Source organism: Tauraco erythrolophus, chromosome 4, assembly GCF_009769465.1.
Source record: "Tauraco erythrolophus isolate bTauEry1 chromosome 4, bTauEry1.pri, whole genome shotgun sequence".
NCBI classification, from domain to species: Eukaryota; Metazoa; Chordata; class Aves; order Musophagiformes; family Musophagidae; genus Tauraco; species Tauraco erythrolophus.
Window position 1 is genome coordinate 77,032,097 of NC_141468.1, and position 26,354 is coordinate 77,058,450.

Below are 26,354 nucleotides of genomic sequence, written 5' to 3' on the forward strand. Positions count from 1 at the left end.
GTGAGAATTATTATTACAAAGAACATACAAAGGAGGCATACCTTGGCACCGTTGCACCAACAGTGCATTCTGCACATTTTCCAGCTTCCAGTAGGTCTAGCTCCCAGACAAGACAAGACAAGTGGTGCCCACCTCTTGCCAGGGTACAGTAACCTACAACAAAGGCTCCAGGCACCTGAGAAAATGAGCTTTGCTGACCAAACCACTCATTCAGCCCATGTACTGTCTTGGAGGGGTGCAAAACAGTTTAATTATGACGACTCCCATGCAGCCCTGGTATGTAAGTGGCACTGCCCAGAACGAAAAGAACCACTTTGTCAAGTTTGGGAGCTGCACAAGCAGATGATGCCAGAAATCTTTAAGGGCTCATGTGATAAATTGGTGTTCGGATAAATATGCCCTATATTTGCAGTCTAATTTTCTTTTTAAGTATAATTTGTTGCTTTAATCATTCATCAGTAAGGTATCCTCAAACTTACACAAAATCCATTTTCTCATTCTTTCCCAAAGTCTCTTTCTCGTGATTTCAGAAATCAATTTCAATAAGTGGAAATCCTGTTTAAGACATTGGTTATAACCTCAACTTCTCTTCCTGTTTCCTTGGCAGGTCCCAAACCTGCCAATGAGTTTTCAATTCTGATCTGGTTTTATCACAGGATATGAAAGCACCCTGTGATCAATGTCGCATGGAGCATCCGGAAGGGATTTTATAAGGGTCTATCTGCACTAAATGTTTAATGCTTAGCTGATGCAAGTTGCAGTGACTACACAGTCTTGTTCCACATCGTCCCAGCTCCGTATTCCCATGTATTGAGCACTATGACGTTCTTACATGCTCACTTCTTCCCTAACCAGCTCAGATTTTCTTTAAAGCCTACTGCTGCACCAGGACACTTATGTCTTGCTTTGTTACAGAAATGTTTGCCTTAGCTCATAGATAACACTGCCTTTAAAAAGCTGTGAACTTTACGCTATGCTGATTTTGGAATGCGTAGAAAACCTAAAACTTAAAATGGAGCAGCTTGTTCTTAATTAGACAGCCCACTGCCCTAGCTTTAGTTAAATAACCTCTTCCTTGCAAATACTTGATCTTTATACCTCACAGCAAGATAAGCCTGTCTGTGTTTGCCCATAAAGGCGACGATGATGATGATTTTTTATTGATACCGCTTCTTCAAAAGAAAAATAAATCCTATTTTCTGAAACAACAGTGTGTTGCCCATAGCAAAGGCTTTTAGACTGTGAGAACTTAGCAAGACTGGGATCAATACCAATACAAATCCGCCTCTCACTTAAATGATTTTGAGGTTTCAGGCTATACCTAATGAATGTTTTATGTTGATTTCCCGTGCAGGAGGGAGTTCTTCCCTATGCCCTTGCTAGTGGAAGAAGTGCTGTAGCATACCAAAAACTTTAGCTATGAGACTTTATTCAAATACTTTCTCTTCAACTATTACACATTTTTCTAGCAAATATTTCAGCCCTTGGAGTTGCTAATGAGATGCACACCCAGTCTGCCATCCAGACTCACATACGGTACAAATAAATGCATCTTTCACACAGTTCTGTGTCTATGTATCCAAAAAAGGCAGCTGCCACACTCCTTCAGTACCAGGTTTGCCAGTCAAGTGTGGTGGTGTAGCGTTTAACAGCCAGCACTGGGAGTGTTAAAAGTTGCATCATTTCTTAAATAATTTAATTCAAACATAGTTCCTCAAGGTTTTTGGAGGAATGCTCTCAAAATCTTCATAGAGTGGAACTTACTACCTATGAGACTTGGGTGTACAGTACAAACACTGACGGTAAAACCAACTCCCATGCAGCAAATGCGCCCAGATAAAGACCAGGCACACACTCCATCCACAGAGAACAACAGTCCCTGAAGTCCTTTCTATGTTTTAAGTTAATGTTATAATCAATACATCAGGCAAATAGAAAAAAAAAGGGGGGGGGGGAGATAAAAAAAGGAGTAGCCTTAATTATGCTGAAGAGGTACACAGAAAGACATTCATTGGTTAAATTCCCCATTTCATTTAAGGTTATTATACATCTTTGCAAAATTAAAGAATTAGCAAGGATGTCAAATGCATTCTGCTGGCACAAGCCAAAGGAAACACTTTACAAATGCAAGCTCCATTTTCAATGGATCAAAAACTACCTGAATCCATACAAAACCCACTAGTAACACTAAAGCACACGTAAACGTTGATCTGCAATAGGACTAGCACAGTGAAGGTTTTAGTTCCATAAAATTCATACTGAAGACTGCAAGAAAGTACACAAATTGGTTCACAAGCTATACACACAGTCCAAACGGCATGTAAAACTTCACGGGCAAGTACAGCACTCAAGATGTAACAACTTATAAGCAAGTATTTTTAATAATTTAAATAAAACCAGAGAGAGATCCATTCACCTCCAACTTTGATGTCCTATGTATCTATAAAGAAATACTCAAATTTGTAGCTTAAGTAGAAAAAGTATGTCCGCCTACTGCAAAGTAAAAAGAAGTCAGGTTGATTGAGACAAGAGAGAGCCCATGGCAACAGAAAGTAAAATGACACTTCAAAAAAAGCAAAACAAAACCTGGAGTCTTTTTGAGGCACATCACGGTCGTTCACACAAACAGTGCTCTTCTAAATAGGAAATTAAGAGCTTATATCAGTACTTTCATCAAGTGTGTGTTAGTGTTTAATAATTTAACTGGCTAATGGCCATTAAAAGTGACACAGCTGCTGCTGCATGAGTTGAATGCCCTTCATTTGGAAGTGAATATTCTGTCTAAAGAGAAGTATGAAGAAGGCCAGCTATGTTATTTGTTTAAACCTTCCATGCTGAATGAGAAACCAGCACTCTACATCCTAGAAAATTCTCTTTGGTACCCTGCCTCTCATCAGGGATGAGACTCCTGTGAGTGTCTATTCATTAAGAAAACTGCCAGAGCATAAACACGTCTTTTCAGAAAAAGACAATTACACTGGAAAGACTAAACCTAGTTCAGAATCTGTTTTAAATTTCAGTCCTGAACTGTTAGCTTTAATATTTAGCTGAACATTTAAAAGTCTGAATTCATATTTGCTCATTTTAACATTGCTCACTCTCATTTTTTTATAGAGGTGTTCTGTTTCCTCTCCTTTAGTCTTATAGCTTTTTATACTGTTTTCAAAATTTTAGACTACCCGAGATTATTATAATTAGATGTATCACAAAACAATGATGACATTGAATATATGGTCTCTCATAGTTCTTTACATATTGAAGCAAAGGAAAACCACCTGGTTTTTAAACTAGAAAATTATATACAGTCTTGTTCTATTATAATAATACCTGTACTGATTTCTAAGATGATAGACATTTTATAGACACAAGATGCTGTTACGGTTAATTTTTCTTCCTGGTCTGCTAGATGAGGGAAAATGTGTTATGGAGGGGTTTTTGTGTTTTGTTTTGCTTTGTTGTTTGTTGTTTGTTTTGTGTTTTTTGTTTTGTTTTGTTTTTAAATAACATTATTTATTCAATACTGAGGTAGAAATGTTCCACTTAACTGATGCTACTGATTTGCTTCAGAATAATTTCTATTATATATTCTATTTAACTGAAGAACTTTTTAAAAGACCATTTATTCCATGCAGACATTAGCTCTACCAGCTGCAGACCAGGTTGCTTTTTTTGTTTGACAATGCAAGAAAGCTGAATGCTCTGACTTGCACAGAATACACTCAGCATAAAGTCTCATCCCAATTAAATTAAAACCATCCAAGAGCACTGCAGTTGCTAACAGTGATTTAGCACTGGTGTCATAAAAGATACATTCAATGACACTGTTTCAAAAACCTTTCCATGGTAGAGCTGTGTAAAATCTTCCTGAAAAGGATTGCTACTGCTGTGGCTGCCAGGCTCCAGTACTTTTAAAAAACAAGACAAGAATGGTAGAACAAACCTACAATCCTAAACACTCAAATTCTGTAATTGTAAGATTATTTTCTCTGTTATCACATGCAAAGTTCAGGATAATCTCCCAGACATCTGACCAACTCCTTATTACAGCCGTGAAGGAGTAAGGTGTTTTTTTCCCCCTGTAACATCACAGTATGAATTTATACTTTTTAATTGGAATAACTGCCCACACACCCCAGAGAAGGGGAAGCCAACCTGACCCCCACTCACTTTTCTGTGGGCCTGTGTGTTTTATCGCACACGAGAGAGGAAGACTCTGAACACTTCCCTCAAAGGGCACGACATGGACAGCAATTTCGACACAGATGCCCGACAAAACCAGCAGGTTTTCTGGAAAGGTAGCAAGTATCAAACATTAGTCGCTACATCGCTGCAGAGATGTCCACTGGCAGCAAGTACAGGCACAACTCAACAGCAAACATACTTATGTTGAAGCACGCTTCCATATTATTGAAGTCACCATTGTATTTTATTTTTAATGCTCGTGTTGTTAAATCTTGCCATATGGCAGCAAACCTGCTCCTTTATGTTCTAACCATCTCCCAGTTTCCTTCCCCCAAAGCTCCCTAGCAGCTCACTCATTAACGGTACCTAATACCACCAGGTCTTCCAAATACAGAGCATTTTCAACTTTTTTATGTGAGTGGGACAGCTCCAAGTAATCACCCACCGTCTCAGAACTGGCAATACAAGTATTAGCCCCGCTGCTGCCACATTGCTGCTGCCTTCTCGCTGGCTCAGAGGTGACCCCAATACAGCAACAAGACCGTACAGCCACTGTCCCCAAAAGCCCTCCTCTCCTCCCCAGGCCTCTTTTAGCCTTAGAAAGGACTGTAAGCAGTAAAGTAACAAAACAGCTGAACAAACTGTGCTTCAGATCGTATTTGCAACCTCAGCACTGTTCACATAAATTTAAAGAGTCCACAAGCATATGGGCAGTCATTTCAGGTGTACCACCTGGGGCCATCTGTCACCATCTTACTGTCCCAAACACCGGGCATGGCTATAAAAGCAAAAACATCTCAACCACTCAATAGGTAAAGTGACATCCCAAACTACCCAATTTAGCAAATAATATGCTTTTGAATCACAGTTACGACTGCGGGCCTCCCTTGCGCCTTTTATCCTTTCACAGACAAAGTCTATGGCCAGAAACACAGTCAGCCAGGAGGAATTGCTTCGGATCTGTCCAGAGCCCTTCTACTACTGATTCTGCGTAGCACTACAGCAGCTTCTAGTGGGATTGATTTCTTTCTTACCCATCCTAATTACTAGAGCCCCTGCAACAAATTTCAAATGAGAAGATACTAATCACATCAATATTCTGTAGAATTAAGTGTAATCCAGGTGTTGTTTCCAGAGGAATACAGGAATACTTTATGTCCTGTGATAGCTTTTGAGCACTTTGTTATCTTTCAATGTAATGCAATACAGGTAGGGGAACAGCAACCCAGGTAAAGGCTCACGTAACGAGATTTTTCTTCGTTTATTCTTACTGGACAACTCTATGGTGCAGGGTGCAGTGTGGTCTGTCAGCAGATGTGCTTGAAAGGCCTCTTCAGCCTTCAGCAAAGTCCCCCATTCATCCCTTATTTCTTGTACAGATCACAGTTCTCAAAACTTAACTGTGGACAAGCTGCTTAGTGTGCAGGCTGAGGCTGTTTCTGTAGGTCTGCTCAACTCAGGAAGGCTACTGTCCCCTTTAAAATGGCCAACTGATACTAGTCTAAGGCTCTCATTTATTAAAGTACTACACTTGACTAGTCTTTAATCAATATGCACAAAAAGGAGTTCTTAAGGAAACAGAATACATAAAATTTATCAACGGGACCAAAATAAACTTTGAACTCCTGGGAGAAAATCCTAACAGTGTTTTGGTATCTAAACATCACCATTCTTACCACTACAAATATTTTGCTATGTCAAAATGCGGATAGTGCTGGTGAAAAAACAGTAACATTTGTTGACATTCTTAACATAGTGTCATATTTTATCTCATAACAACAAAAAAATCATCAGAAATGCTTTGTTAAATACGTATTTGCTACAGTAGCTGTCAGATAAACACACTAAAAAAAGGTTCTTTATATTAAATTTTGGTATTTGAAATAGATCTGACTTCTGTCATTCACACAATTTTATGTTTTGAGCATCTGTGAGCCTGTTGCTGCAACTTTTTAGAAAGGGAAGGATGTTTCGTCAAGTGGAGCTCTGCACAAGCAAGCAGATCACTTTCTAGTCTTCGTATTCTGGAACGTGAGTTACCAGCATGAACAGCTGTAGTTACTGTGTTACAGCAACAGCAATATATACCAATGCTAAAGCAATGTATAAAACTGTGGTGTCTTTAAAGAAGAGTGGAGTCTCAGTGCTAGCCTGACAGAACAAGATTTCATGGCAGTCCTGACAGCATTCAGAAAAGTCAAGTAGCTTGCCAGTATGTCCAAACCTGTGTCTTTAGCTGAGTAGAAGAAATCAGGAATATAATAGCTTGTGTATTTCTGTTCTACTCTCCCAGAATCTTCTTTGTATTACGATTTTAATTTTGCCAACATCTAATAACAACAAAAAAAAAAAATCTAAATTTAGATGCAGAGAAAGTGGATTCTAGGTTTAGATTCTCTTAGGATAATCACAACTCAGGTTTGATACGTATAAAAACAAGCTGGACTTGATGATCTTCAAGGTCTCTTCCAACCTAAACGATTCTATGATTCTACAAAAAAATGAATATGTAACTATCTTCAAAGATGAGTTGTTAGAACTAAACTAGTGGATTAGTCCAAGCTTACAAAAACGGGAATATATGCCACGTGATAAAGCAGGAGGTCACTTTTAAGCGAAATTAGCATCTAAAGAAGTCAGTGGAGGAGAGGCATGCCTCTCACACAAAAGCAAACAACATAGTATCACATGATCACATGTCTAGACAACCCTTTTTGCAACTGCTGCAGCAAAAAGATCCGTTTGCAAGACCCAAATCAATGGCTTCGCTAAGAGGATTAAAACACTCACTGCCTCAGAGCTGAGAACCCTGAACCTTTCAAAGTTATTTTTGAATTTTACTATTTACTGTGCTAAATAGCTGACTTGAACATTTACAGTACTCAGTTCAGATTGTAGGAGACATTTAAATGCAGATGATTTTACAATAGTGAAATACATTCGAATCAGAACATTTTGGTTCACTTACAACCATTACTTGTATAAAATAATTTCTGATGCATAACAGAATTTTTTCAGGGTCATTTGCTCACAGGAATTGATGACAAATCAAAACTGTTCCCCCTTAATTTCCACTCCAGTCACACTCACGCTTGGTCATCCCAATACCTGTGAGACTTGTGGTTGGAAGAGTGAAGGTTGTGCAGGACAATGACAACTGTAATCACGTGAACCGTATCCAAGAGCCAATTTCTGACACAACTCTCTAACATTTTAAGAAACAACTATTAACTGAAAGCTCTAAGTTAAAATCGCTAGAATCCTATCAACACTCTCCTTTGAAAAGAATCAGAGGTACAATGAACCTTTAGAGCATAATTCTTTAATGTAGTTTCTTGCAGAGTCTGAGAGGTAAATCACTCAGAATTGTATCTGTATTTCAAGAAAAAATTTAGACCATATCGAGCTATATTGTAGTCTTGATTTCAATTACAGAGCACAATTTCATATACTGATGTAAAACATTTCTGTATTATAGAAATCTGATTCCTGCTCCAAACTGAACACCATCACATATCCTGAAAAAAAAAAACAAATAATAAACCACATAAGTGATATAGAAGGTACCAATGAAATTAAAATAAATTCTCCTTACTCTCAAATTTCTACAGTTTTCAATCTTTGGGAAGTTACAATTCAAATTTTAGCCCACAAAGCCTTTTTTAAAATAAATGCTTTTCCAATTTGTCATCTATATGGAGTATTTACGTTTGCAAAATAAAGCCCATAATTTTTGAATTGCTATTATTAATTCACATTTCACATGAATGACAAGTAGAAACATAACTCAATTCCTGTGCAAAATACAGAGTATCTCACACAGTACTGACAGGCAAGAACAGGCCCCCTGAAGCTTTTCTATTCTGTACTATAATATTTGCTTGGTGTAGGATAATTGGTTGCTAACAAATTAATTTGTTCTCTCTTTATCTGTAGTTAAACTTGTTTTCATTTTTCAAGCAAAGACACTAAACTCAGTATTTATCCAATAATTTGGTTTTGGAAGGCTTAAGAAAAATCCCATGAGCTGTTTGAGCGATCATTTCCCCTCAAGAAATAAAACCTGCTACACAGCTACTCGTATATTTTAACGGCTGATCTCAAGTTCAATGAGCTTTGAAACCTGAGACACAAAGTCTTAAACCAAGAAGTACTGTGAAACACCACTGATCCGGTGAGCTGAAAGAAGAGCATCAAGTGCTGAAAAATCTCAAAACTGGAATAGAATAAACAAGATTTAAAGACAGCAATTCTCTCTGCCGAATACGGATAGAAGTGCAGTAAAAACAGCTACTATTAAAAAACTGGTGTAAAAAACAAACCTGTCACCAGACTGTACTCCCATGGGGAAACAGTAGTTAAGTTCTAATCTAGCAATGTTTCCAAGTCGGAGCACTATTCCAGCACCATAAGACCATCGGATATACTCTGCCAGCTTCTGCAGGTGAGCTCTGGGACCATCACCTGAAACCAAAAGAGCAGGAGAACAAGAATGAAAGTGGTCAAAGGCTAACTGGATTTTCAAAGCCAGGAGACAGACTACTTAGGAGCATGTCCTGCAGATTCAACACTTGTTTACTACCCACACCTCCCATAAATGCCAAGTACCTTGGACTCAAACTACTCTGATTTTAGTTGGATTGCTGGTTGATCTTCATTTCCCACCACAGGGCACCTACTTGCATGAATCTGGAAAAGAGTACTAAAAACTTAACTAAAAGTCTTTAGTGGTTTTCTATTAGTTTTAAAGTTGATTTGTCTGATTTTCCATTGTGCACAAAGTGTTTCCCTCCCACACAGATGTCACCCCTCTTCCATCAAGCGAGGCAGACATCAAATATCACTATATCCCTAAATTGATACTAAAAACCACTGATACAGTGAAATATATCTTTAAAAAAGTTGGGGATGGAAGGAAAAAAAAAACCCAAATATCAGCTACCTCACTTTCATCTACACTCCAATACCACCACGTTTTATTTAGTTCACCCCAGAAAACAACAGAATCTCACTAAAACCTCATCTTCCAATCTCCCTTTAGACTGGTGTATAGCAGGTGTTAATCAATTACCATACTGGTCTGCAAACATCACCAAGTCACAGATAGCACTGTTACCATCCCAGCTCTCTTTCCTACAAATTGTGCTAGAACTTATGTACAGAGCTAAAAAAATTACTGGCAATATATCAAATATACAAGTTAATAGCAGCAGCTTTTTGACAGGCACAAAAATATACGCAGTAAACAATCTGCTTCTGAGTAAACAGACACATAACCGCTCTCTTCTTTTTGTTTTTCTATATATAAAGAAGCAGGGGGTTTATATACAATTCTGTTGAGTCTCACCATAGTTAAGATTGCAGAGGTTTCCAGCATTAAGGAAGAAATGTGTTCGGAAAAGGTCTCCAAACCCTCCCCGGCCTGGCCGGAAAGGGAGAGGGGTGTATAGATGTAAGCCTCCAGCCCAGTAGGCTTCTCCTCCCAAGTAATCACCTATTTAGGGAAAATGTTGGAATAAAAGAAGTTACTGTGGAATACATTAAAAGACCACTTCCTTAAGTTCTTTTATATTGCACTGCTACCTCTTTTGCAACTCTTGCCACTTGCTTCCAGCTCTCTCCAACCTCACCACTAGCGAGTAAAAAATTAGCACTTACACAATTCTTCAAACCTGCCAAGTGAATTGCCCTTTTCCTTCATTCCTTCACCCGAACAGCCTGAGGTATGCACTTACTTGTGGTTCATCAGAGCCTACCTCCTGAACACCTCTGAAATACTTGCCTTAGTTTTAAAACCAGAAAATTGATACAATTAAACAATTAGCTTTAAAATATACTGAACACACTGGTTAACAGCAAGCCAGCAGCAGAGTAAGGAACAGAACCGAGGAAGCTCCTGGCTCTCCAAACACCTTTGTTGATCAGATTACCTTTCCCTTGAGCTACCTCAACATATGCTGCATCAAATAGAGATTCAGCGTGACTGTTGTTGTAACAATCTGTTGGGAACTTTTTCAGCTTGAAGGTTGCTTAGGAATTAAAGTGACATACTGGAACTACGCAGGTCTGAACACACACTTGGTTTACAAAAGTAGCTCATGGCTTAACTAAGAACTACCAGGCTTTATTCCATTGTGAACTAATATATAACAACCGAACAAAGACAACACTTCTCAGATTCCAAGTGCAGAACGAGTGCAATTATTTTCAAGCTACACAAAGCTTAAGGACAGAATTTGGTTCTTTGTTCCACACTAGTATTTACAGTATTGTCAGAAGAGAGGGATTTAAAAGTTTCACACCTTCACTCTGGGGTCCAATGCTGTACATACTGAATCCACGCACGCTTGTTGGTCCACCAAGGTAAAACCTAGAGAATACAGTTATATTTAATTTAATGCTTCACTTGAAAGCACGTATTTGAAAATAACTAGCCATACTTCTAACATTGCTTTCAGAGTTACAGGTAACTTTTTAACAGGTTTAGTAAGTGTATTTAAAGAAGTACAAGAAATTATACGTAAATCTAAATCCTGACGCATTTGGCAAAAAATTCAAAATAAAATGGAAGCATTAAAAATAAAAACCAGTCTTCCATCACTTATAAAGATCAAAACTAAAGGTTCCCCAGCACTGAAGATGAATTGGAATACTGTCTGATTCAGTCTCTTGCAATAATTTTGACAGAATACTGTAGTTAAGATCTATCACATGTGAAGCTGACACTTAGTGTTTCTTGTAAATAAATGTAAATCTACATGGTTTCTGCTAGTGATCTTTAAACACAGGCGTTAGAGGGCAAAATTGTCTAAAAAGTCAATAAAGTTACAACACGGCTTTACTTCTAAAAATACCTACAGTGTTACCTATGCCTGATGCAAAATTTTGCTGATGCTAAATACCTTTTTGCAACCATAAATATTGGCAGGCAGAGCTACTACATAGCAAGTTACAAATTTATACCACCTCAATATGGAAATTAAAAACAGAAGGCATGGCTTGAGTACTAACATGCATTTAAAGATAACTAGAACTATTCTGTTCTCCTCAGATACTGCTTCTCTCTTCTACTATAAAGTTTTGTTACACATTACCTGGGTTGACTGAAAAAAATTAAGAAACATTTAAAAAACTTGCCTATCAGCTATACTGGATGGCTTGTCTCCAATAGGTACTAGCATTCCACCCCAAAGTGATGCTGAAAAAACCTTTGGAGAAAAAAAGTTGTTTATTAATACATATTACTTAATTTCCCTAAAAATAGCATTAGTAAAATTCCATCACTCAGTAACAGGCAGAGCTCCCATTAGCCTGATAGAAAGTTACAGATGATCACAGTGTGTGCATGGATGTCACACCATCAGCAATAGCATTTTCAAGAAACTCTTGATCATTGCTGCCCTCTTTCTTTCATGCCGTGCTACATCTTGAAAAAGGCAATACAGCATATTTGAACCAAATGCTACTTTCAAAATAGCTAAAGGGAACGCTCATCCAGCTCCTATTTTCTTATGAATTTTAATGCCTTGAAATAAGACAACACTGCTGACATAAATTACTCCTGGCAATTTTAAACACATAGGAGGCTAAGTCCAGCTACCAAAACCATACAATTATTACCTGTCTGTAAACTAGCCTATTTAAATGAAACCACCTTCTGCAACTCACTATCAAATATGACTATACTGACATACAGCATTACTGCTTATCCATACAGTAATTCTTGGCAACTAAATCACTATAATAAATATGTTTAACCATTTGCTTGCTGCCTGAGTACGAAGTACAGGTACTACTGCCAGATGGTGAGATCTATTGTCAATACCTAGGCTAAAGGTGTTGGATGATGTCTCTAATTTTACAGCACACTCCTGCTACCTTCTGCCCTGAGAGTTCCCAGGCGCCTCCCCTGCCATTATCAGAGCGAACTCACCAGGCGGTACACGCGTGTCTGGTTACAAAACACATGGCGTAGGCAAAGGCCAGTTACACGCCAGTCTACACTCATGAGCAATGGGTGACGTAATTTTACGTACGCCACGTGATGAGATACACTTCACTTTCACTCACAATGTAGGCATATTTGCAGTCAATGGGAAAGAGCAAAATCCTCTTTGCGTAGCCATGAAGCCACTAAATGACTTCATAGGAGAATACACTGTCTTCCTCAGCTGAAGGTCAGCAAAGAAATGCGAGATGACTAGAATTGCACTCATCAGGCAACGTCTTTCTTCCAGCACATGGCAGGTGCAAATATAATAATTTATATTATAAATTATTGTTTCTGCTAGTGAAATACGAAAGGGGTATAGCGGATAGTCTTAAAATGCCCTTCTGGTGTTGGCCTCACTCATCCAACTCAAGAACTTCATTGCACTGAGTCGCCAAAGAATAAAAGCATGACACAGTAGACTGACAGATTCTTACAGCATCAGTGCATTAGTATCTGCACTACAGAAGTAGCTTGGAGTTTTTCAGTTTTACTGTTGGTATAATGCTAACACTGTTCCAGTCTCCTAGAATTTCTTCATTATTCCAATACTTCTTAAAAAGCTTTCAAGGGGCAGAGATCTTCTCAACTCTTGGTTTGGTTTGGTTTTGTTCAGTATGTTGGGATGCAAATTATTCTAACCTCTGCTTTTTAATTCTCCATAATGGAAGCTGCTGCTTAATTCCCCATTCAGATACGAGAAAAGAACCTACTGCACCGCTTCCACGTGATTAAAGAACTTCTTTCTAAATGCAGACAGAAGTAATTTTACTGTAGAGTTAAATTATTATTTCATTAAGCAGAAAAACACCTATTTCCACCTAATACTAGCTCTCTGTTCTTAAAGATGCCTGAAACTTAAAACCTCTATGTTCTCCTAAGAAGCTGGAGCATATTAAACATGAACTTGAAGCCGAGTTATCCAGTGTTGTTTCCTCCGAAGGAAGCCTAATTGGTTAACAAAAGAACTGCTCTGCTAACCAAACCAAGACTTCCAAGTGATGATGATAAAGGAATTTGCTACAAAACCACAGTTACTCCAAACCAAAGTACTGATGTACACATCACACCGTAAAATCTGGGACGTGCTCTGCCTATAGGGTGGCAAGCCTGGGGTTTCTTAAACTTGTCACACTACCATGTGTGTTTCTAACTGGAACTTAAATTGTTCATTGTGCACAAATACGAAGAAGTTTGAAATGTTTCAGTGCAAGCTTAGTGTTGTAGTGAAATCAGCCTTACCATTCTTGCCCAATAATTTTACATAGAAGAAATAATTACATGCTAGGACACCAAAATTAGTAGTCCTATCTTCACAATTTACAATGACAAAAGAAAACTAAACCAAGATGAGTCAGAATATTCATAAACAGGTGAAGGACACAGAACAAAGCCCGTAATAAGTTTTTGAAAAATCACGCTCAAGAAAGATCACAAAGAACAGACATGGTCAACATTACTTCTGAAAGGAAAACAGTTCATATGGTTAACTGTCAAATGAGTCACTCCTTCCAAAATGCCCACTTCTCAAGTGACTGTACACGGCAGGAACGTCAGGTTAAAAATAAAGAGTATTTCACTTTCAAAAAAAACCAAACCAACGTATCACACCAGCCACCTTTCACTTCCATGATCCTTTTCTAATCCATGGTGAAAAATTATCATAAGACATAGATTGAATAACTTCATTTGCTAACTGAGATCAATTAGTAAAATATCTTTTAAAAAATTACCGAATCCCAGAGAAGTTGCTTATTCAACTGAAATTCAAAATCCTCTTTCAGAAAGCTCACGTCTCCACCTGTATAGCCAGCCAACTCCTGCAAAGACATAAGTTTATGAAAGTTGTAACAGGTATTACATGTTTCTTCCCTCTAAAAGTTCATCATATCTGCATCAGCATAAGCAGTGTTTTCTGGACAAGAAATAAAGATACACTAGTATGGAGAGAAAACTGAATTTTGGGCCAATGAAAAACCATGCATGACCCTCAGAACAACGAGCTGCATTTTTCTCCTCCAAATATTAAAACAAGGTATCGCTTTCTAAGCCATTTTGTAAACGATGGCAAAATAGAACGGAGCATAGAAAAGAATTTGAAGGATCAAACCTGTTACTGTATTTACCGAGGCCTGAGAAGATTTCATATGTACTCAAGTAGGGCTGAAGAAGCAGACAGCCAGCTGCATTGCACCAACGCTAGTTGAAAATATCATGTGAAGTGACTGAACTAGAGTTAGAGGCAGCATCTAACAAATAGTATGTTAACAAAACCCTGAATTGTAACCACCTTTCTCACTCAGAAACAGAATAGTTCACTGCTGCTAAGGAACAGTAGCACTTCTAGTTCCAATGGCATTTCAAAGAAATCTGCTTCTAAAGCGTCACAGAAGTTAATGTTTCCGAACTATTAACCCATATAGCAGAAAAGCCAGCTTTCCAAAAGCTCTGAAAGTAACAAGAATGAAAACCATTTTCTGTGCCAAAATGATACACGTGGATGCCTTTGAGAGCTATTTTTACCTAGTCTTTCATTTTTAATTCTAAGACTTAGAAACTTTGTTAGTAGTAACAGGACCACAGTCTGGGAGTTTTATGTTACAGTGTTAGAAAACAAGGACTAATACGTACTGTAAAGTGTGGAGTAAGTGCACTGTCAGGGATCATGTATCTCAGCTAATAAATAATTTAATGTTAACAGCAAGATAAAACGGTTGTGCTGTTTGACCAGTGGTATACAAATGAAAATTTGCCACCATAAAAAAGGTTTCATGATTTTAAAAGGCACACACTGTAAAGGTAAAAAGTAAATACTGACCACCATTGTCTCCTAGTCAATTTATGATTAATTTCTAACTTTAGATATTTTTAACATGAACATCAATTAGATAAATTAAGACGTACTCAAACACACTTACAGGTAAAATCCAGTAATAGTATAAGTGATTTAATACTACCTGATTAATTTTTAGCAAAGCACCTCGTCTTGGCAAGATGGAAGAGTTCCGGGAATCAATCACCATGGCATGCTGAAAAGAATCCAACAATTATTTTTAAGTTCTTCTATCTGTTGAATACTGCAGAGTGACACTATTCTTTTCCTTCAAAAACTATGCACACAGTGGAAGATAGCCACAGCTCCAGCTAATGCTAGTATAGTTCCGTGGATTTGGGAACAACGTACCTAGAGACTAACTTAGTTCTGACTTTAGAAGCCACATCAAATATATATATATGTACCTTTGGCCATGGTACACACCAGAAATATAGCAGCAACAATGCCCCAGTGTAAATCACCAGTTTTGTGACAGTAACCTGCAAATAGTTTATCTCCTAAAATTTGTAAGATACAAATTAAAGATGAGAAGTGACCAAAAACTAGTACAGGAAAGAATATTTAGAAAGGGCATAGCAACTGTAGGATGAGAAAATTTACTGATCCTGCCTGCTACAAAACCAGAGAATTCTGCAAAAAAGGGACAGCGGATGACACAGAGGGAGGCCCTGCAGAAAGAACAAGCCAGCCTAAGCAGCAGTCAAAATGCAAGTCAACTATGAAAATATGTTCGCTGTTTGGACCTCCCTGATGACTCTGTGTGAATGGCCAAACACAGTAGAAGATATTTGACGTAAACCACGCTTCCTACTCAGACAAAAAGTTCCTTTGGCATCATTCATAAGCATTAGATCACTTGTAATAACGCATTTTAAAAAAATATCAGGAAAAAACCTTACAGAGAGAGAAGATTTAAGAGAGTGTCCACTTTCTTCTCGAACAGAAAACGATGCTGTTCTAGCAAGGCAGCCAAGCTCTCTCCACACACCCTCCCACTTCAGTGTGTGATTGGTCTTCCAGATTGGAAACTACAAATAAAGAATTGAGTAAGATATGAAAAAATTTTTGCTACAAAATTAAAATAAACATTTCCCTGAAAAATCTTTCTCTCTAAAGTTTATTTATACATAAGTCTATGCTTTTTCTTTCCAAACTTCCTGGATCAGAGAGAAATCCTTTTTCATTTAGGAGTAATGCTAATTGTGCTCCAGCCAAGAGAGTTTCTCCAAGTAGGTGCACACTATTTAATCCATCCCAAATGAAAAATATCTTGAATGGGGCTGCTACAGTGAGCTAGGCAACCAGCAGCCTATACAAAAAACATTTAAACATGAAAAATTTGGAGAAAAACACACTGGTATTTTTATATGTCCAAAATAAGATTGAAATCCAACAAAGAGATTGAGATTTATTATCTCTGTAATTTTAAAATTGTTGACCTCTTTCAAATAATGACAAGTTAGCTCTATGCACAAGTGTTTCAACCATTAAAAAAGTAAACCAAGTATTTACGAAAGCCAGCTGTGATCTGAATTAAATGTAAATGAAGTACGTGTTCCACAAACACTTGTGCTACACTTACATTAAACTCTGTTGATATTCCTCTATCAGTTTCACGAAGAGAGCTCCAAGGGAACTGTCCAGTTACTTTATACAGGTTAACTGAAAAACTGAAACACAACGTTACTGGTAGGTTTGAAAGTGAAACTATTTAAGTAGGTGGAGTTTTAAATTATGACAAGAACTTAAGAAACCAGCTCTGCTACATTATTAACAGACCCTCAGCTAAGAAATAAATTTAATTACTCAATGAAAGATCATATTAATTGTTTTATATTCCTTTGCTAAAAAAGAGAAGTACTCAAAAATACATCCCTTACTTTCTTTCAAAGTTTCCAGGCTGTGGTTTGAAGAATGACAGGCCATATGAAGTTTCCTTTGTTCCGTAGGAGAACTGGAAGGTTACCTTTTCTGCACGTCCAAAGAGATTTGGGAACTTGAGTCCAAGTACCTACAGAAAATTAAAAAAAAAAACCCCACATTTCATATAGTTTGCTGTCTTGCATCTTAATCGTATGCTGATGACAAGCATATCTACCATGATAATGAGAAATGAAGACATTAAAATATTTGTACCTGAATATGTTTTTCTTTTAAGTGAGGTTTCTCTTTGAACTGGCAGCAAAAGCCATCATCACAATAGCACAAGTTACAGTTAATCATCCAATTTTTATTGCTGTCCAGTGGCTGCTGACTTAATCGGCATTCTCACTGTATCATCGGTACTGCTATTATTTCAAGCAACATTTCCCAGCCAGTCTCAAAGCCCAGGAGAAAAAGTCTTTGGCATAACAAGCAGCTGCTCTGCAACCACAGACTTGCCTGCTGATCATCAGGAAAACTAATTGTCAGGCTGAGTTGATTGGAACCACAGCAATAAGCCAATGGAAAACTATCAATACAGAGTTACTCCCCTGTATTTTTGTTCGGAATAACAAGATGCTTTTGCAGTCAGTCCTGACAGCAGCACAACATACCATTACAGTTCTCCAGAAACCAGTTAAACGCTTTTGCCTGTTCTGACACAAATTCTTTGTACCCCTTTGGCAGACAGGATGGAGCAGGTTTCCTCCAAGCACAGACACTACCAGCACTGTTCTACTGTTGTGTGTTCTATTTTAAAAGAACGTAAAGAAGCTACCAAATCCTAATTGGCTTTGTCTAACAGCTACTGGAAGCAAATCAGTCACCTGAACTTTGTGATGATGGCTAATATGCAATGATCCAACTAACCAGAAAGGGTTATTACTACAAAATATTACATCTACAGGCTTCGTGTGAATTTAAGAAATTAGAACAAATGTCAAATCTATTTAACTCTTAAGGAACCATAATCTGCTGCCAAGAGCAGTGTATACAAGTCATGCTTTCATATCACTTAAACGTTTTACTTCTCTGTAACGAATTGATATCAAATAGAGGGGAAGCTGAGTACAAAAAGAGAAATCACAGTAGGTTTCAGACTGTTTTCAAATGCAATGGAACCAGCAAGTAGGATTCCCCACTGGTTTCATTCCACAACATCCTGGACATTGGTCTCAGCAGCAAAGCTGCAAAAGCAGCTCTCAAAAGACTGAGCTCCTATTCTCCCTGCACTCACACAACACCATCACCTGAGTCATGCAGTATCTTATCCAGGTTAAAAATACCCCTAAGAAGAAAAGGATGAGTCCCTTGATCTGGCTTATCTACTAGCCCCAGGCACAGCTGCACTGTGCACATGAGAAGGCAGAATGGGTGCAGGAATGGGCACCTGAAAGCACGATCTACTTACACCAGCACTTCCCTTAAAAACACATTAAGAGAACGATGGTACAGCTGTCACCTTTTGTGTCAATTGGTAAACATTTTTCACACAAGATTTTAATCTGATGCACCCTTAACTGAATCAAATGGAAACAAGTTCCACAGTTTACATGACTCTGGAAAACCTCGCATTTTGCAGCCTATAACAACTGGTACTGGGCGGAAATAGTGAAAACCAACAACAATTTCCAAGTCAGACATAAAGCATTTTGACTGAGACGAAAAACACTTTAAATAGATCTCACCGAAACTAAATATCAAACTCCTTACTAATCTCTCCAGTAGACAGAGCATCTTAAATATACCAAGAAATAATTTAAGTCATTTTAAGAATTAAAAAATTAACATACTGAGATGGAAGCCACAGCATTCTTCCCTAGCTCAAAATAGGCTTTTGCTGAATGAAAGCCTGACTAATACCAAGACTCCTTAGAGACAAAGGTCCAGCAAAGCCTTAGTAAAGCTGGATCAAGAAAATAATTTGGCTTGGATCAAGTCCTCACTTATTTAATAATCAAATTCCTTGCTAGGTTTGGAACATGAAAGTGAGAGGAATATCAAAAAGAATCAATAATTATTTTAAATAAACCATACCATACTGCCTTCATTGTTGCCAACCATAGTGTTATAGCTTCCAGTTAGTCTTCTCAATTCTGTTACCTCAAAGGTTACATCTAAACCATTTGGAAGGGCATCATCTCCTACACAAAGAAAGAAATGTATGTTATCTCTAGAGAGCTATTTGAAAAAATGCAAACAGAAGATGATGTGAATTATTTGAAAACTGGTTGTATCAAATGATACAATAGAAGTCTACATTACAAAGAAAAATGACTTGAGAAACAGAAGCCGTTTGGACATGTGTGCAGAGTTTAGTTCAATCAAAGCATCACTGGCTCTAATCATCAACGCACTGGTTTAACTATGAACTAGTAACATTTGTTTGTTACCTACCTGCTAAAACCAAAGATGTATGCAAATTCTTGCATCAGAATAACTAGAAATCAAAGTGGTCCAGACATGGCAAGAACACTCTCAGTAGGGCAGAGCTCCCAGCCCTCTGTAGGTAAGCGCTAAACAACAGAAACTGCCCAGTTCCCTCAAGGCTCTGGCTACAGCAGCTGTTCCAAAACTGTAAGCTGTACCTAATTCTGCTTGAAGCAAATGGAAGAGCATCCCATCACCAGCAATCTCTGGGACTACGCTGCGTTTCCTTTTCAATAACACAACTTTCCTCTGCTGAAGAGAACAGCAACAGGTTTGAAAAGCAACCACGAGCCCAGGAATGCCAACTGAGCCTTACTGTGAAACCTGCATTCAGCTGCCCCACATATAACATAGCCAATTTTTAATCACAAGCACTGATACGGTTACTAGTATTTCCTTAAGCACCAAGGATGTGCTGATATAATGTCAGTTACGTTATGTGTAATACATGGAATACAGGACACATTTTCAAGCGCTTCCTCAAGTGTTCCTCTGAAACTTTGGATTAAGTGATGTGTACTGTAATTATTTTAGTGCTGGAAATTGACTCATTTTTGCATGTATACAAGTAATATTTATATATACAAACACATATATACAGACACATGCAAATGCATCTTCTTCATATGGATAATGGATGTAAACACATACATTTGTATAGACGGCACATCTACATATACATCTAAAATATATAAAGGTATATGACAGAGTAAGTTATACGCACCCCAGAAAAAATATTCAACCTATTACACAGGGAAACACACATTATAGGTATGCATGTGTCTATATGTGTATGAGAAAAAAGGTAAGCGTTAATGAGGCGATACGCACCTTGACAGGTATCAATCAGAACCTCCACCTGTCTGAAGATTCCTAGACGAAGCAACTTCTCACGAGCTTCATGTGATTTTCTCATCACCTATAGGATGAGATAAGCAGCTCAGTCTTTCAGGTTACCAAAAAATAACTAGGATAAAATAGTTTAAATGCAGCTAAGTCATACAATATCCAGAAATTTTGCGTACAAAGACACAAAAACGTGCCTTCGAAACCGATCACAACCACTTTAACACTTGAATCTGTAAAGAAAAATTAAAACCAAAGCATATGGCTCAATTCCTACCTTTTGTTAGTCCTAACTGTTATAATACTTAAAGCTATTATTCAAATAGGTTTCAGTACTTAAAACTTATACACCTATTTTTTTGTATGATTCTATTTAAGGGGCCCATGCTTCTGGAAAAAAAAAAAACCAACAAAACAAAAACGGAACGGCCTAATCTGTTCAAATTTAGACCAATTTACAGGTCTAGTTGCCAGCCGAATTCCAGAAGGAATCACCACCTAGAAGTGCAAGGACGTACAGCCTAACTCACACTTTGATCCATTGTGGAGACCGGCATCAGTTATTTGTGCTGAGATCCAACAATTTATCTTAAGCAAATTAACTGAAAGTGTCACCTACAGTTAGCAATTCTCAAATGGCAAGAGAGAAGCTGAAAAAATATCCCAGAGTACTGTTTGCCATCTCACAATATCTTTGAGCTGAAGACATCAGAAAACACAGTGCCTGCCAGTATTTCATATTCAAATTTGGCTTCCACATCACAAGATCAGAACGACCACAAAACTTGACAGTTTCCCCCTCTCTGTAGGGAGTAGCCCAAAGCAGGAAAAAGAGAGAAAATCATATCCTGAATTTTTAAACAATAAGTCTGTTATTTACTACAGTACTTACATCAATGAGATTTTTAGCCTTGAAAACATCAGCGATTTCATACATGATAATGTCGTCTTTGGTCCTTCCAAGTCCATCGAAGTGCACGTGCTGAACCACCACCTAAACAGAGCAGATGTTTAAACACAAATACTGAATTTGCATCTAATAACAAGTATCAAAATCACAAATGCAGAAGAAAATATCGCTGTCCAAGTGAAACACTCTGAAGATTCCTGGACTAATTTCTGATAACCTACATTATCGAAGATCAGGGCTATCTACAATTCTGGAAAGTTGTTCCCTTGACACAAAAATTGAAGAAAAAAATAACTCTAATATCAAAACTAATACTGGTTGAAGCAGAAGAGACAGTAATGGATTGTTGCTGCTGGGATTTTAGTCGTAAATATTGTATGGACAAATAAGTCACTGCAGAAATCACGCTAAGATATTAAGACACATAAGAAAAAACATGTAATTAGGTGTTTCTTGTATCAGCTACACATAAGCAAAGAGTTAAAAAGAAAAAATAAACAAACCTACAAGCCATAAATATTTAAACTCTAGCTATTAAAATTATTACTACCACTGAAGCATTGCAGTTCAAAATGCATTTTAAGATCACCAGCATTATGAGGTTTTCTCTTTTCTAAAAATCATTCATTTTGTTATATAATCATCCAAGATAAAATTATCTTAAAAACCACAACACACTTCAGGTTAGCTGGTACAAATGGACTGCAGTGATTGCATTTCCTTCACTCTTCCATCCTTTTCAGTGTGTTATAATCTTAGGGATAACTGTAAAAAAAAACACCTGCAAATGCTTCATGTATTTGCATATAATAAAACAGCAGAATAAGAGCAATCTAGCAGGGCTGCAAACTGCTTAAAAAAACCTGTCGAAATATATACATAATGAATGAAATAAAAAGGAAATGTTATTACCAAGCTTCTAGTGAGGATGACTCTGAATAGCATAAGGGCAAGGAAAATTTTAATAAAAACTAAGATAACACATGATATCTCACCCCTCTAGCATGGCTAAATGTATTATGGGCCCAGACAGACACGCTTTTACAGGTGAATTATTTAAAAAACCAAAAAGTTACCATCCTCTGCTGAAGTTAGTACTTCCCTTAGCAACATCATTGACACGGTGGCAGCTCACCCTAACCTGGCTAATACTGCACTCCAGCAGATTAAGGACAGGTGCCTGGTTTGCTCTCAAGCAGTGCTGCAGGAGCAGTAATCTCTTATGAGAGAGGAAAAAGTAGCATCTGGAAACAGGTCTGTTAGCTCAAAGCTGAATTTTACTAACTCCTGTGGTAGGCAAAAAAAAAAGAACAGGAACTAGACAACATCAGATTAAATTCACAGCACTAAATTTAATTCTTTCACATTTCAAGCCATAGTTTAGAAAGTTCTCTTAGGAAACACAAGCAGGCAAGGATGTCGTCCACGTACTTACATCTTTGTTTTCGAGAATTTCCTGCTTGGCCTCAGGTTCAACTTCAACCAGTTCTGCTTCCTCTCCCAAGGCACCAAAGTCCGGCCCACCCATTGGAAGAGGCTCCAAACTCTGAAAGCACAAAAGAAAACTGCATTTAATATGGTACGTGGATTTGTGATTTATGCTTTTTGCAAAGGAAAAAAACTATTGTTCTTGACACCATGCTCATCAGATCCTACGGAAAAAAAGCAAAGGGAAGAACCACAATGAAGGTGATTACCAGCACAGTTGTTACCTACCTGCTTGCTGAAATTTTTAATGAAAGCTGAATAGCTTCCATGTTGAATGGTTTCTCAAAAATGCTCTGCACTCTTCCAAAAATAAGCTTAGTTTTAACGCATGCTTCCTATGCTAAATTCTACCTTCTTAAAAAAAACCCTAAAAAATCAGGGTGTCATTACTTAGTTTGGGTTTTTGGAAGGGAGAGGAGTATGAATGCTGAACAAAGAAGAAAAAAAAAGGTGTTTTCAGCATGTTACTTTGCTCTCCGTATATTTATATGCTTTTAGATTTTAAGATTTCTTTTAAAAGCATCCTTCCAAGTAATGCTCAAGAACCTCAGGCCCTATCCATCAGAGGTGAACATTTTAATCAGAATGTTGTCCAGCACAGCATGGCTTTATTTACTATACCTGAGAGGGTTCTAAAATAAGATGTATCAGAAGATAACAGATTCGAGCTAATAGAGGGTTACCTGCAAAAGCAGAGGTCAGGATTGGGTAACTCAGTAAATCTACTTTTAGCCTTAAGTCATTAATACAGTACTCGCTGCATTATTTAAGGATAGCTGTTTGGCTGGATTTATAAATTGCTGTTACCTATCAGAAATAAGTTAAATGAACATGGCATCCTTTCTCACTCCCAATAATTTTCAGGCAAATACGAAACAGTCGGCATCCACATGCTATTGTGTATCAGTTTATGCTACAGATGGATAGAAAACCAAGAATATGAGGAAAAAAATTAAAACCGGAAATTGAATTAGTCATGGTAATTAGATACTCTGGGGCCTTAACCACCCCCTGCAGGCAATATATTCTTCAGCCTAATTAAACACTACGTAAAAGCCTGCTGGTTTTCAACAGGCTCTCAGGAAAGAGGTATTCTACTTGGGATCCTGAGGAATCATCCAGACCATTCTTAGTCCCCAAAGAGGTCGGTCACCCATTAGTCATATAGGAATTACTGACATCAGTTTTAAACACCTCTATCCAGGGCAGAAGTAGAAACGCTTCTCTAATGAAGCCTCGAGGCATGGAGAATCCAACACCTTTCTAAAATATTTCAGAGCCTGCGCATCCATATTCTCTGAAATTCTTTTCAGAGGTTGAAGATGCACTTTTGCTGTTGCCATTATAACCACTACTTCTCAACCTACTGCAACAAACACATAAATCTTTACCTTCCTTCTCTAAGCAACGATATATGGAATTGGAGATTCATAGAATGGTTAGGGTTGGAAAGGACCTCAAAGATCATCTAGTTCCAACCCCCCTGCCATGGGCAGGGAAACCCTCCACTACACCAGGTTGCCCAAAGCCTCATCCAGTCTGGCCTTGAACACTTCCAGGGATGGGGCAGCCACAACTTCTCTGGGCAACCTGTTCCAGTGCCTCACCACCCTCTGAGTGAAAAATTTCTTCCTTTTACCTAATCTAAATCTCCCCTCTTTCAGTTTAAAGCCATTGCCCCTTGTCCTATCACTACATGCCCTTGTAAAAAGCCCCTCTCCAGCTTTTCTGTAAGCCCCCTTTAGGTATGGGAAAGCTGCTATAAGATCACCCCAGAGCCTTCTCTTCTCCAGGCTGAACAATCCCAACTCTCTCAGCCTATCTTCATAGCAGAGGTGCTCCAGCCCTCGGATCATCTTTGTGGCCCTCCTCTGGACCCGCTCCAGCAGCTCCATGTCCTTCTTGTGTTGGGGACTCCAGAGCTGAACGCAGTATTCCAGGTGGGGTCTCAGGAGAGCAGAGTAGAGGGGCAGAATCACCTCCCTCGACCTGCTGGCCACGCTTCTTTGGATGCAGCCCAGGATGCGGTTGGCTTTCTGGGCTGCCAGCGCACATTGCCGGCTCATGTTGAGCTTCCCATCCACCAGCACTCCCAAGTCCTTTTCCTCAGGGCTGCTCTCAATCCATTCTCCGCCCAGCCTGTACTTGTCATCTACACGCTCTGGCTCTTCCCAGCCCACCGCGGCACGGCCAACCCCGACCGCTGCCAGAGGGGAAGGAAAGACCCAGGAAGCGAAGACAAGCCGGGCCCTACGCACGTCTCCGGTAGGACGGCGCTTCCCGTCCCGGAGGGAAGGCGTTCCCGGAGCGCCTCAGGCGAGGCGGAGCACAGCGCGGCAGGGTGCCCCGATCCCAGACTCATCCCCGGTAAGGCGCGCTGTACCCCGCAGGCGGCCGGCGCTCGCCCCCCGTCCCGGGCCTGGCCCGAAGGTCGCCTCGGTGACCCGCTGACCGCCCTCCGACCAGCCCCTCCTCGCTGCCCGGCGGCGCGGCGCTTACCCGGGCGTGCACGGTGCCCATGGCGGCGCGGAGCGGCGGCGGGAGCAGCGGAGCCGCTGGCGCTCAGGGAAGCAGCACGCGAGCGGCCATGACAGGCAGCCCCTCCCCGGCTCCCATTGGCTGGAGGAGCAGGAAGAGGCGGGGCGAAGCGCGCGCTCCCCGGCTGCTTCCCCGCCGGCCGGCGCGCATGCGCAAGGAGGAACAGTGGAAACTGGATTTTTTTTTTTTTTTTTCTTTTTTTTGAGTTATTGCCTAAAAAAACGGATCGGTTTTCACAGCTAAAGCTGTGCTAAATTACTCTTTTTTTTAAAAAAAAAAAAAAGAACGGAGAGAATGTTTGCTTTCTTCCTCTAGACCCAAACAACAACTTTTTCTGCATTTAAACGATTTAAAAAGCAAAGTTCTTTGTAAACTAATTGATTGCAAAGAAAGTAGGTTTTAAATCAAGATGATTTACAGGTCCAGCTGGAGCACGAACAGGCATCTCACCAACTTAACTGACTACTCTTAAGTTACTACTGCTGAAAAAAAAGATACCTGGCTACACCATTAAGTCTTTTAAGCGTTCCATGAAATTAACACGGTGAATTACACACCAGACAGCTTAGAAAACATGGTAACAGAAGAGATTGTCTTTTTATTTTACAAAAAGGAGACAAAATTGGAGCTGTGCACGACAGAAGTGGTTAAGGTTAATTTAAACATAGTTACTATTCCAGTACACGGAAAGGAAGCAAAACTTGGCATTCCTGCTTAAATTCTAACACATGCTGGTAAAACTAACATTTTGTGGAACATTATGAAAGTTTAAAGTTACAAACAAAGACAATATAAAACAGATCTTGTATCCTTTAATTGTAGTTAGAGTAACATTTCCAACTGCTCTTGCAAATTTGAAGATATATACACAGAAGAAAGGAACAAAAGAGTTGAAGTAAAATAGCACCAGTCATTTGTAGTATGGAAATGGACAGCTCAACACTTTCTCCCCTGTCTGCCACCATTTTGAAAATAAATTTGAATGTTGTAATATTTAGCACTACAAGCTTAGGGAAATCACAACCAAGAATCTGCTTCAAGGCTGGTCCAATTCAGAAATGCTACATTTTGCTCTTTGACAGACTTCTGGACACCAAAGTTCCCTCTCCCAAGCATCACAATCTCATCACTGTTTCTCCTTCTACAAAATACTCTCAGTAAGAGTCTATAGTCTCTTCCATGGGCTGCATCCGAGTTGCACAGAATTCACA

The 26,354-nt window shown here is 38.8% G+C and overlaps 1 protein-coding gene across 1 annotated transcript; it reads right to left on the reverse strand.

Annotated features, from left to right (window-relative positions):
* Positions 1-7,508: 7,508 nt before the first annotated feature.
* On the reverse strand, positions 7,509-25,185 carry SAMM50 (SAMM50 sorting and assembly machinery component). Its single transcript, XM_086611212.1, has 15 exons — positions 25,105-25,185; positions 22,553-22,663; positions 21,100-21,201; positions 20,193-20,280; positions 18,969-19,075; positions 16,889-17,019; positions 16,591-16,678; positions 15,908-16,036; positions 15,130-15,201; positions 13,906-13,992; positions 11,320-11,390; positions 10,485-10,552; positions 9,530-9,676; positions 8,505-8,646; positions 7,509-7,700 (listed from the first exon to the last, which is right to left on the reverse strand). Exons 1-15 carry the CDS (start codon positions 25,123-25,125, stop codon positions 7,655-7,657), a joined length of 1,410 nt encoding a protein of 469 aa, XP_086467338.1. The 5' UTR covers positions 25,126-25,185; the 3' UTR covers positions 7,509-7,654.
* Positions 25,186-26,354: the final 1,169 nt, after the last annotated feature.

What these genes read in the sequence shown, in the direction of transcription:
- SAMM50 (XM_086611212.1), bottom strand. Translation starts at nt 25,125, where the DNA reads ATGGGCACCGTGCACGCCCGG. An exon ending in CATTGGACCCCAGAGTGAAG is followed by an intron (nt 9,677 to 10,484) that starts GTGTGAAACTTT and finishes TTCCCTAAATAG; the next exon opens with GTGATTACTTGGGAGGAGAA. An exon ending in GGAGTACAGTCTGGTGACAG is followed by an intron (nt 7,701 to 8,504) that starts GTTTGTTTTTTA and finishes TTTTTTTTTCAG; the next exon opens with GATATGTGATGGTGTTCAGT.